This window comes from Ptychodera flava, chromosome 15 (genome assembly GCF_041260155.1).
Source record: "Ptychodera flava strain L36383 chromosome 15, AS_Pfla_20210202, whole genome shotgun sequence".
Taxonomy (NCBI): Eukaryota; Metazoa; Hemichordata; class Enteropneusta; family Ptychoderidae; genus Ptychodera; species Ptychodera flava.
This window is the reverse complement of record NC_091942.1, coordinates 18,193,048-18,206,551: the sequence shown is the minus strand read 5'-3', so window position 1 is coordinate 18,206,551 and position 13,504 is coordinate 18,193,048. Positions and strand designations below refer to the sequence as shown.

Sequence of the window (13,504 nt, the reverse complement as noted above, 5' to 3'; positions counted from 1 at the left end):
ACTGATTTTTTTAATTCTAAATGTGAAAAACTTTAATGTACATGGGTAACACAAGAACAAAAATGAAAATGTTAAACTTGAGAAAAGTCACAAAAAATATCTTCTTTATCATTATGCCAATGTTGTATGAAGCTCAAATACAGAAGAACGAAAGATCTACTTTGATGAGACATTATTTTAAAGCTTATCAAAAAAATATGGCAACAATATTGGGTAACCTTATTGACATTTGATAAAATCTGAAATATACAAAGAAAACAGATGCAAACAAAATATGGATAAAACACTGAGCAGTTCCTACCTTGATGATGACATTTGTTCAGTTGTCATGGTAAAAGTCAACTCTTGACCTGCGTGGAGCAGTACAATTGTCATAAGAACTTGCAAAAGTCTTTCAAAACAACTGAACAGAATTCTGCTTGAACATGGTTCATGATACTCTGTGCATATATAAATGGGAAAGTGATTTGCAGCAGTTCCATGAATCTACACCTTTGCATCATCAGAGAGGCAAGCTTCTGCTCTTTCACCAGCAGAGGGATCAAACGCCTCCAGATATACCTTTGAGATAGTAATTTGCCAAGGATATTAACATACAAATTATTTTGAAAGGGATGTACGATATAATACTTTGCTAATGATAAATCACGGTATTCCGGCAATGGGATGAGGAAATGGGAATTGACCTGCAGTAATATTGTAGTCACAGTATTGGGGTCATGCACTACTGAAGCAAATATCCCCATTAACTGAAGAAAAAACTTATGTAAACACAAATTTATACTCTCATATATATATATATATATATATATATATATATATATGTTAATACTGTCCACACAGCTTAGCAAAAAAGTGTTCCTAAAACCAATGAAACTTTGAAACTTTGAAAAAATGAAAGCAACAGCAGGAGAGTAAATGCAAGGAAACGTTCACATTTCCAGTTATCAACTGAAAAAGGTGTATAATTTAATTATTATTATGAAAAAGTTGCTACAAAATTCAGCAAAGTAAAAAATATTTCTCTTGCTGTCAGGCCAAAAATAGACCCTGCAAAAACAATTACAAGAATGCAGCAAGCATTCACTGACACTACATTCTGATAACTTGGCTTCTTTAAACAGTTTGTACCTAACTTTGCTAACTTTTCAGAAAAATAAGGCCACAAAGCGTCACTTCCACATTGGGTAAAAAGTAACACCACACTTCTGAGCCAATCTTGTATGAACAGTGCCTGTACCAGTATGGATGTGCTAAAAATACAAAGGATAACACTCCCTCAACATTTCTAATTGGGCCATTTAAAGAAAATTCTTTATTTACTGTCCTTGGATTTTTGAAAAACCTACCAGCCAGCCAGCCAGGAAAAAGAACAAACACAGTCACAAAACACAAGTGTATTAACATAAAATCAATTTTAATTTGGTTTCTATAGGAAAAATAATATTTCTATTTGTAATAGTATTAACATTGTGTTTATTTTCTTAATTTTCTCTGAAAACCTACCATCACGCGGACGGCAGACAAAGAATTTTATTTTAAGGGCCTTAGCATAAATCTAGTAATGCTTGGCTACAACAAGGAATTATTTCTCTGTATGGAGAAATGTTTTAGAACTTGGCTTCCTCTTTATACACACACTTGTCATGATTAAAGAGAAATTGCTACAACTGTTAAAACTTCAAAGAGAATCTTGTGAAGTATTGGAATTTTCAGTTTGTAAATTCAGTTTTCCAGGTTATAGGATAGTACTCTTTCACATATTACATAAACATACAGCACAAAAACCACGTCTGTGATGTAGTTCGACACTGAATTTGTTGGCGTTTTACTGTCTTTGTTAGAAAGACCATGGTCCCTCCACAAAAGGGACCATGGAAAGACTTAAAGAAGTCCTTCATTTTCCTTCTATTTCTTTTTTCCACATCTCTTTCATTTGCAAATATGTTTTGTCTGCCCTTGCCAAGTCAAAGTACTTTTTGAAAATTTCAGCACACTCGGCCTTCTCCGCGCTTCCAGATCCTTTAACTTGCAGCCTCCACCCACATTCCTGTTTATCTTGGCCACCGGTACTTTTGGTCCATTTTTTTCCGCCCTTCCAATTGGCGTATCTGCGACTCCTAGTGAAACCCATGTTGAGGTATTTCTTTGCCATATCCGCACCAACAAAGTCTCTTTCCTTCAGGTACTTCTGGAACATGGAGAAGATTTTCCCCGCTGACTCTTCGGCAACCTGTGGAGTTTTGAACCTCCAGTGCTGGCCAATTTCACTTTTGTATGGTTCAACTGTCAGTACACCTTGTTCACCTTTCCCTATTCTATAGAGTTCTGGATGTTTCCGATAGTCAACGTCCCCTTTCCATCGGTAACTTTCCTTTTTGAAATCAACACAGCTTGGTTGATGCTTTGCCATTTCGATGAAATTGGAAACTGGAAGGTTTGCCACATATGCAAATCCGCTCTTCCAGATTTGTGCGACAACACTCTGCAGTGGAAGCAATATTTTTAAAGAGAGTTACATTTGTAATATGTGAGAAATTATGTATTGGAAAATGAAATACTTGAATTGAAGCAACGGCTGCCAACCAATGAAATTGCATGTTATAGTTAATTTAGTAAACTAAAAAACAACTAATTGGGTAACACACGCCTCTATTGTGTCTCTGTAAGACCTTCAATAAGAAAACAGAGGAGTCATTGCCCTTTCTTGTGTATGCTTTCTCCCGTGTCCGGCAATGGGCGCAGCGCCGTGACTTACCGTAAATAAATAGTTCCACACCCGGCACCATTCAGACGGGCATTCAGAACGCCGCTCTGGAGCACAATCACTGGATGGACCCAGACTGGAATGACGCCCTCTATCTAGTGTGTTCGCCAAAATCCAAAAATGACATCTAGGACCCATGTCCGCTTCCTGAATTTTAGATTTCCTTACCTTAGAAGAAGCTTAATACATAACGAGTAGCATGATTATGAAGGAAAATGAACATCTCTTCACTCCCAACTTTAAACATACATGCATATGCACTAGTGGAATGAGTTAACGAACAAACAGACGGGTATCGAAAACATGGCGTCAAACTCAACACACTGACCGAGTACAAGGAATACATTTTCTTGTTGTGCAGAAATCATCCAGCAAAATGGGTCGGAGATCGATAAACACCACTAAGAGTGGGAAGTTTATGAATCCCACAGATCAAGCAAGTGAGTAAATTTCGCCTGTTAGTCTTTTATCCTTGATATATTTTTCAAGCCAAGTCACTCGCTCCCTCTGCATGTGGTCGCCATATTACACACTCTCTCTCTCTCTCCTCGTGTTTTCGATTTCACTTGGCATGCAAACAGTAAACGGAATAGGTGTTTTGAGAATTGCATGTGTAGCCAGCAATCAGACAAAATTTCTTTCTGTCGTTTAAGTGGTCTCAGGGGACTTTTGGCATGACAAACCAGTGTGTTGGCGGCGTTTTTATGCCCATAGTCACGGTGAGGGGACCGTTGTTGACCAACAAATTACATAGATACATATAGATGGGGAAGTTGACTGTGTATATTAATTTCTTCATGATAACATAGAGATAGCAGTGAGAAGACAATGAATACCATAGCCAGTAATAATTTATTTATTTTTTCTTGATTTTTAGGAAAGGAAGCAAGAAAGCGGGAACTTAAGAAGGTATTAAATAAGGATAATTGTTGAATAACAGTCATATTTACACACACTCTCTCTCTTGATTTGATTTTCTCATATATATATATATATATATATATATATATATATATATATATATATGAATTATTATAATGAATCATAATGATATACGAATCTAAACTGATGATCATTGTTGCATATTTATACTTAATTGTCTTCATAGGTATTTATCTGTTTATGTACTGTACAGTGTACGTCCTTTCTCTGTATGTATTGTTAATCCATGTACCAGTAGACAATACTTGTGGGTCTCTTCATAACTTCACAGTGCAATTGTCTTTCTTTTGGGGAATAGTAAGTACTAGGAATAGAATCATTTATATAGAGGGCAAAGATGCATAATTTTCTATACAATTTATTAATAGACAAATTTGGATAACCAGATTCCACTAATCATTGAATAGGAGAGGTAGACCTGTCTAGGGGTTCAAGTTTAGCGGTGTCAGGGCTCCCCCTAAGCCACCAAAATGATTAGCCAAGTCATCAGCCAAATCAATAATCTCTTAGCCATTTTGAGCAACTTTTAGTCAGTTTATGATCTCAAGTGTGGCAACAGCTTTTTCGGCATTCAGGAGTTTCTAATTTTACAAATCAAGATGTTTTGTATGATGTTCATGATAGTTTTTACATTAAATAAATATTTGTTCAATTTTTATTGCATTGAGAATCTATGCTTTGATGATATTTCAGGGATAGAAATAATTTTTCATTTCTGATATGTTCATTTAAATTACTCACTGTTTGCGAGTATTCACGCATGCACGTGTCTATGAACCGGACGTTGTGCAGTTGATCACGTCCGGTTTCATTCCGTCCCCGACCATGAACACCTCTTAATTATTCCAAGTAGTATCGCACGCTGCTGATCCCATAGACCCTTTGTTCTCTATCGTAGTCGCCAGTCCCGTTTTTCTCAAGGGTCTATGGTTATAGCAGTTTGAAATAGGCCGAATGGACAATTTTAATAGTTCTACTTTTGAATTGTTGCTTTGATGTTAACATTCAAAATTGCAATTCACAAACCTTATGATTTGAAAATAGATATGCTTACCACAATTACTGTTGACAATTTCCCTTTGCCAGGACTCTTAATAAAATTTAATTTAAAACTGACAGTCAAGCTCAATGCCATTGAAATTCAAAATTGGAAGGCAACAGTCACCTATTTGACCACCCTAGGTGGTTTACTGTGAACCATAATTGTGTACTTAAGGGGTCTTCATGCAATGCATCACATGATGAGATGACCTAGACTTGACCTTTCAAAATACCTCAGTTTTTCTCCTTTTCCTTTGTATTATGACTCCGTTTGTGAAAGTTTCCTTTGAAATTATGGTTTTTACTATCAAATTGAGTAGTTGCAGGCCAAATGTTGATTCAAGCAAAGTAGGTAAAACTTTTGATAGACTCCAGGACAAACGGCTCACATCAATCAAAGCCTCTAGCTCTGTGTACCAAGTATCAAACAGCAACAATGTTTGCTTCACATACCAGGGAATTTGTAACTTTGTAGAAAGGAGAGTAAAGTGTTTCAATACATTGCAACTTTGTAGGAAGGAGGGTAAATTGCTTCAACATCTTACAACTTTTGATTGTTAGCTGTAGTTTTCTGTTGAGGGGGCACTGTCTAGAAAATCAATTGCTACTACATTCGCCAAACTGGAATTTTTGTAGCCATTTTTAATTTTTTGTAGCATTTGGCTAATTGTCGATCAGGTAGGGAGCCCTGTGTGTCAGGGGTCAAATTGACTGGATACCATATGAACATGCATATATTTGGTGTTTTTATAAAGAAGTGTGTAGATCAGCAAGTGTTAAGTGTGTGTAATCAGAGAGGTGAATTATTATGGGCATGAATGTCCAAATCATCTCTTGCAGAATAAGAAACAAAGGCAAATGGTCAGAGCTGCAGTGTTGAAAGGTAAAGACCCAAGACAGCTGATTGATGAAATGGAAAGTTTAGATGAAATGGGTAAGTCCACTTTGTTGAACAAATTTCAAGCTCTGTACCTTTAGGGACTGTGGTTTGACCTTTGCATGATATAATGCAACATTGTGTGGTTCAACAAAGGAAGAAAATGAAGAAACTTGCCTGTTCACCTGAAAGTGAGCCGCAGTGGTGCCATTCAATGAACTCCATGGTAGTTTAACCCCTTTCCTGCCAGACAATATCGCTTCCCAATCTGCCAAGTCAGTAAAAAATGGCAGTGAGTTAAAACTCTATCCCACAAAGCTTGGTCTGTTATATAGCATCCCTAATCCAGAAAAATCATGTGTAATCTTGTTTTCAAGGACATTCAAATGTTCAATTTTTCGTTAAAAATACTCCATATGGAATATGCTGTGCTTCACTTGCTTTAACCAACTTGAACACATGGTGAAAATGAATCTGGCAGGAAAAGGGTCATTATGCAATCCTTTATAGAACAATATGAGCGTTGGAGAATTAATAATTCGGGAAGAGATTTGATTGATGGTATTTTCAAACTTTATGATAATTAATATACTTTTCAGTTCAAATTTACCAATTTCCTTTTGTACACTGCTACTTCCAGAGTTCAGCCTAGAAACTCCACCAGCACTCAATGAAAAAGTTTTAAAGGACAAACGAAAGAAACTCAAAGAAACATTTGAAAGAGTCCTTCGGCTTTATGTAAGTAATCTACTAGTATTCTGTTAAAACCGTTTCATGCATGTTGAACTTGCTAAAGATATTGCATCCCTGTATCGTAATAACTTTGTAGGAATTCCTTCCTTTCATTCTATTATCCTTCAATGGTCGGTTTGAGTGTATAGTTTTTGATACTTCAACGGAACCATGCAACTAGTCAAGTGAAACCTGTGAACTTTTTAAGTAGTATTTAAAGGATTCATACACCAAGAGACCAAACCAAATTATTGACAGGTTGGCATAGACCTGCCTGAAAACACTATACAGAATATTTTTCCTAGGAGTACTTTTCCATGATGCTAATAAGACATCACTGTATACTCAGATTTTTGTGAGTTTAAATTACCAGTTTTTCCATCCACTTGTGTTCCTTAGTACAGGGAAGATCCAGAAATGTACACCACATTGAAAGATTTGGAAAAGGAATATGAGAAGAGGAGATTGCAACAAAGTATTTACTTTGGTGAGTGGAAATGTTATTACTGTTCTCTTTTGATGCATAATACTTTAATTAATTATTGATAAACTTTCTATGTACAGATTGTTAGTATGCAGTGTGATACCCTAGTCAAGTACTCTATTTTTATAGTCAAGGTAGTGTTCTGTCTAATAGATTCACTTATCCTAAGGCTGTTTTGGGGAGGAAAAAATCGTTCATGACAGCATTTCAGCTCTGTGAGTCAGGAATAACATCCATAAAGATCAGGGAAGGTCTCAAAATGTTCTACATTATTCATCTGTTCAATGACATACCATTGTACTGTCATTTTTTTCACAGAATCCGTAAAGAGTGCTCAACAAGTTAAAGTTGGTGATATTCCGTTGCCAGATATGCCACAGAATATACCATCAGGTAAGGAGTTGTTTTGATTGTGTCAGAGCACTTTACCATCTCTTCTTCATCTGTATGTGGGAGATGTCTCACAGAAGAGATCACAACTTCTGTCAGTCAGTGACATAACGATAGTATGCACCTTAAAATCGAAATACTAAACCAAACTCTCTTCAAGGAAGCTTTCAAGTATCATCTTTCTAAATTAAAATGTAAATTTAGGGTCAGCATACAAATTTTGGTACCATCGAAACAAATCACCTTATTCTATATATTCTGTTATTTTAAATTCAAAATGGCCACCATACCTATATTACCTCTACAGGTACAAACTTATGTTTTTTTAATTTCACAAAAGCAAGATTAGCTTTCACAAGCAGAAGATGAGCACAGTATTGTAAAAATTTAGAGTTAAAATATTTGTGTCCAAGGCCTACAGCTGAATGAGCATGTAAGAGTGGTTTATGAATGATAATTTGGCTGCTGAATGCTAGCTGCAATTGAAAACCTGCTGGGTAAACACAATACAAGAGAGGTTGTCTTGTGTCTCTTTGTTTCTCAGTTTCCCTGTTTGTATTGTGGTTTATACTACAGCCGATAGTTATGCCAGATATTCAATTTATTCTTCTTACTCTCAGCAACGGTTGAATTGGTGTGGTTCGTTTTGCATTTTACTCAGTACTTCAGTTTTAAAAATAAAATGAAATGCTGTGTTGTGAATGTCTATACAACATGAAGAGATAAAATGTTTGTTTATGCATGTTGAAACATCGTGAGAAACCTTTGCTGAAATGGAAATAAAATGTACATGTATGTTTTATTACCATGTCATTTCAATGATAATTAAAAATGGTAAGGAAGGTATCAGCAATAAGATCTTCAATCATCTCTTCAGTTGTCTAAGAAATTTTTCAACGGTATCACCCTTTGTCTATTTGAATAACAAGGTATAGAGTTACTACAATTTGTGTATGACGTATCCTTCTAGACTATGATTGTGTATAAAATGTCGCTGTTTGTACCTTAAGAATGGTAGACCCAATCTTCCTCATAACCATAATATGCATGTCATACGGTACTGTTCTTAATAATTAATCAAAGACACACCCACTGAAATACTTTTGAATTGTCATTTAGTTCAGCCGGGTATTCTGTTTTCCTGCCAATGACTGGCATGGTATTTTCTCTTTTTTTCCAGTTCCGAGTCAGATTCCACTGCCGAGTGACATTCCGCTGCCTTCATTGCCTCCTCAGTCAATATTAAAGAAAACATCAGCATACAGGTAGGAGGAAACAGAATTCCCCCACTTTCCTTATCCCATACCAAGGCTACAAGGAATATCATAAGTTAAAATTCTTTCCATATTATTGTATTTTACTAAAGATTATAATTTGTCTGGGTGATTAAAGTTCAAATGGTGGTTTGACCTCAAGATAGCACTAATGATGCTCAGTTCTCTTTATTTAAATAATTTAGGGGTCTGATTTGGATATGAAAATTTATCAAAAGTTCTCTCATCCTTGAGAATAGACATTGCAAGTTTGGCAATTTTGTCAAAGGGTTTCCATCATTGCAACATGAAGGAAGAAATATTAATAGCGCCCTCAGTGGCCTAGAATTGAGAAAATCATCTTATCCTAAATTTTGTTGTGTACCAGAGTAATTTTCACAAGAACAGCAACTTCTCAGTGAGCCGACCTTTTCTACAAGTTGTAATGTCTGAGCTCAGTGCTAGTAGGACACAAAGTTGAGTGGCTTAACACAAAGTGAATATTTCATTTTCAACAGCAAAAAACCTCCTGGTCCACCCCCTGGCCCGCCACCTGGTTTGCCACCTGGTATACCACCAGGTAAGAAACCACCGGGCCCACCGCCTGGACCACCACCAAACTACAGACCTGGACCACCAGTTGGCCCTCCCCCTGGTACATCATCCGGTGGTGCCATGGGTGGTCCTGAGGACATGGATGATGAGGATGATCTCAGTGATGATGAAGACTATGGCAAGGAGTATGATCCGGGTAGTGATCTAGGTATGAAAGATATGACTCGATGTTACACCACAGTTTAACCTGTTCATCCCCATTACCCTGTAAACAGGTCCACACTTCCCATTTTGACAGGAGGTTTGGGCCAAACTATAGTAGTTGAAGGGCTAACTTATGTGGGTTATGCAACAAACATTAGTAAAAGTAATCCCTTTAATATTAAAAGTTTTACAACCACACTTTGGTATACTCCCAGTTTTCAGCAGACTTTGTGGACCTGTATAGAAAGAAACTGGATGAACAGCTTACAGTCCCCTAAGTTGTGACCTTTGATGTATTTTCCAGGACTTTGTTTTGTCTCTAAAATACACAGTGTCCTGTTCTTCTAATAAAATAGTGTTGAAATTTCTACCGCTAAACTTGTCAAAACAGTGTGTTTTTGTGTAGTACCCAATGTTATTATCGATACCTGAATTTTAGTCCAGACGGGAACTTTTTCCTCTATTGAGGTGCATATTTTGGTAAGGAGTTTAGAATCTATTATCTTACACCAAGTGATTGCATATGTACAAAACTGAATGTACAAAATAGATTTCACAGAAATTCAGTCTTGTCTTTTAGAGTGAGTTGTCTTATCTTCTCACAGGCACCATTGAAATAATCCACAAAGAGACCTAAGTGTAAAGTAGAATTACATTGGTTTATGGTATCTTACCTCTGATTGGCAGATCCAAGTACCCTGTCAATGTGTTGAATGTCAACTTTTGAAGGCTCCCTATAGTGCCTGTGACTTTACCTCAAAATGAACTTTCAACCTCAAACTGAACAAAAAGCTTTCAGATACAGCGACTTGAAGTGTGTTTCAAATAATTATTTGTTTATGTATTTATACATTAAATCATGTGTTTAATTTTTCAGATGAACAAATGGACCAAGATGACCATGGCGATGACAGCGATGGAAATGAGCAGTATGACCCCACAGATGACATCACACCTGAAATGGACACAACAGGTCAGTCCACAGTGTGAAAGTTCAGTATCATTCATTTTGTATCGGTACTTGAGAGGGACTCAGATTACCCTAGCTTAGACTTCCAGTTTTTCTGAAGCAGAAAAAATTTCAAAATGAAATTCATTCTTCTGTCAGAAAGCATTCAATATTAACTGCAGCTAGTTCATCATCCCCTATTGGCTGCAAAAATATGGCTCATCATATAAAAAGGACCGGTATCTTAGTTGGGTAAAATATCTTCCATAATGTTATCAACCTGAGGCCCAATTTAATGTCCTTTACTTTATAACAGCCTGATCAGTGCTACTGTCAAACCATTAAATAGAAAGGGCTGGGTGAAAATAGTTTCGTTGCTTAAGCAGTAAAACCAGATAGAATTGTTGGTTGTGCATTCATGTAAAAAGCTCATTCTGATGCAATAATTTGGCTCACAAGTTTTATTGTAACTAAAGATTTAACATGGCACAAAGTTCCAACTACATTAATGTGTATTCAGCATTGTATAATCAATATGACTGTGTTCTACAGACACAGTATATTTTATTATGTTGTACATTCTAGACAGTCAATACCAAATTTTAGAGTCCCTTTCTTTACTTGTGGTTTTATGTGATTGTCTGATGTCCAGTCAACCAGTCTGTAATACGAGGACACAGATAGTTGTTACTGTGTTGTGATGTGTGTTGGTATGTAACTGCTGCTTGTATATGCAGCAATGAGCTTACCAACGTTGGCTTTGAATTTCAGTCACAAAACGGGCGGTGAGATTTTCAGATGAGAGCACAGAGAAGACCAAGCTGCCTCCCGGAATGACGGCGCTGCAGGCCAAGATGTTGCGGATAGCCGGGCAGGAAATTCCCAATGAGGAGGAAGAGGGGGAAGATGAGGAGGAAGATGATGATAGGGATGAAGAGGAGGGAGACGAAGATGAGGACGATCAGGAAGATTTTCAAGAGAAAGTTCAGCCGGCTCAAGCAAGACCTGAACAGCTACAGCAGCAGCAGCAACAGCAGCAGCAGCCTCAACAGCAGTTGCAACAGATGGTAGTACCACCAAGACCACCACCTGGCGCACCGCCTGGACCACCATCAGGCCCTCCGCCAGGCCCACCACCTGGCCTGCCGCAGAACTTCCAGCAGCCAGGAATGACCCAGCAAAGGTTTGTCCAGCCGCCGCCGCTTCGAGGACCTCCCCCAAGGCTCCTGCCACCGGGACCGCCACCGGGAAGGCCTCCGGCGGGCATGCCCCCGGGGCCACCTCCAGGGGTACCACCTCTCATGAGGGGGCACCCGCCAAGGTTGATGCCACCTGGTCCGCCAGGCATACCTCCACCTGGTGGTCCACCACCGAGAGGTATGCCGATCCGACCACCAGGCCTGCCCCCAGGAATGCCACCACAGCAGAACCCTAACGTGCTGAGTGCGCCCCAAGCATCAACAGACCCCCGCAGAAACAGGAAGACTCAGCAACCATCGAGAAGAAGGCAACAGCGACCATCAGCGCGAAACCTCAGATACGAAACATGCAAGCTGAAGTGACGAGATTCTTACCGACATCTCTCAGGGTCAAGAGGACAGGGAAAAGCAAATCAGGAACCGCGGTGAAAACAACGCCGCTAGGAACATTGAGTGACATACCAGTTGGAACTACTGAAAAGGCAAAGAAACCAGCTGTCACAGGTGCAACCAAAGACGATGCATACGATCAGTTTATGAAAGAAATGGCGGGACTTCTTTAAATAGCGGACTGTCATCAAAGCTTTTGATTTCTGTAAATGCAAAACAATTCCTTTATTTGGGGGTCGGTATCATACAGCTTATGTGAATTTTATTTTACAATGTTTTTTGATGCAATTTTGTATGTCTTGTGGTAAGTGATTATAAACATTGTAGATAGATATTTCCCTGACACGGCTGTCAGTGCAGGATTTGAGTCATGTAGTAGTCTTTTAACATGTTAGTCGGAATGAGGCTTTGCTTTTGCATGACTCTTAACTTTTAATAATGCCTTTTCAGGGATTTTTTGTCAGTGACCGTTTTTCTCTCACAAGCCATCTTAATGTATGGGCAGCTAGCAGCATGGCCAATTTAATAAACTATGATGAGTAGACAAACAAAAACCCCATACTTTTTTGAGGAGACCGTGTAAATGTGAAATATAAAGTTTGTTATAGATTTGACATGTGTATGTATAGTTAACCATTCATGATATTCAAGTATTCTAGAAAGCAGGCCTTTTTTCCTTCAGAATCTCATGAAAACCATAGTACTGAAATGACAGAAATTATAACTTCTGAAAATATATTTGACTGCGTACCGCCATTTCTTTGTAAAGGCAGAGGAATCAGTTTCTCTAAAATTGTGGGAAAAGATCATTAAGTTGTTCTAAACTTTTTGGCCTACCACTTTTGTGTGGAGATGTAATGAAAGTTGTAAAATATCAACAAAGTTTAACTTTAAATGTTTTTTCCCCAAAAATTTTCTTTCCATGTTTGCCATCCCATTTTCCATCATGTCAGTATCAAAGATACAGAAAATAACAGATTTCTAAACTTTCCTATCTGTGCTGCCTCCTCAAGTTACAGAAGGCATTTGACTTTGCTGTCACTGAGGGCGCTTTCAAGTTTCGTGTCAATCCCGAAAAAAAAAGGAATGCCTTTCTAAAGCCTTTGTATGATAGTACTTAGTTTTCCTTGAATAAGAAAGTCACTATAATAGGGAATTATCCCTATTAGCCCACTAGCATTTTGACTAGCCTATATATAAATTATTGAATCAGTTCATATTTAAACAGCACTTGATTAGCTCCATATGCAAACAAATGTTCGATTGGTTCCTATATTTTAACCATAGTCTTTGATTTATTTGAATGCTAACACTGACAGCAAATTTACGACCCACACACACAGATTTGAACAAAAATCATAATGAAATTTAATTGTCCATCTTCTCAATTAATTACGTCTACCCAAAAAGACGACAGGAAAAGTTGGCATCAAAAGTGGAACCGGAAAGCAATATCAACTGAGACACATTTCATTTTTACCTGTTACCCAGAAAGTTTGAAATGAAAATCAGAACTACACATGAAATCAGAAGTTGTACACGCTAGTCCATCCTAGAAATAATACAAAAATACAAGAAATTTTGGTAGCCTACCATTTGGAAAGGCCTGTGTTGTTATCATATTTCATTGGTTGATATGTCTTTGAAAAATTGCCCTACAGCCAGTGGAGTTTTTGTTGTCAGCCCCTGTTCATAATTTTTCAAGTTTTGTTCTATATTTC

General features: G+C 37.7%; 2 protein-coding genes across 2 annotated transcripts; one reads left to right on the top strand and one right to left on the bottom strand.

Annotated features, from left to right (window-relative positions):
* Positions 1 to 940: 940 nt before the first annotated feature.
* Positions 941 to 3,031, bottom strand: LOC139151403 (uncharacterized). The gene is made up of 2 exons (XM_070724183.1): positions 2,759 to 3,031; positions 941 to 2,485 (listed from the first exon to the last, which is right to left on the bottom strand). Exons 1-2 carry the CDS (start codon positions 2,903 to 2,905, stop codon positions 1,898 to 1,900), a joined length of 735 nt encoding a protein of 244 aa, XP_070580284.1. The 5' UTR covers positions 2,906 to 3,031; the 3' UTR covers positions 941 to 1,897.
* A 13-nt stretch (positions 3,032 to 3,044) lies between these two features.
* Positions 3,045 to 12,109, top strand: LOC139151402 (WW domain-binding protein 11-like). Its single transcript, XM_070724182.1, is given in 11 exon segments — positions 3,045 to 3,207; positions 3,645 to 3,676; positions 5,591 to 5,684; positions 6,268 to 6,365; positions 6,759 to 6,846; positions 7,162 to 7,236; positions 8,414 to 8,498; positions 9,005 to 9,249; positions 10,123 to 10,218; positions 10,966 to 11,646; positions 11,649 to 12,109. Coding segments are annotated over 11 exon segments (1,866 nt in total). The 5' UTR covers positions 3,045 to 3,143; the 3' UTR covers positions 11,957 to 12,109.
* Positions 12,110 to 13,504: the final 1,395 nt, after the last annotated feature.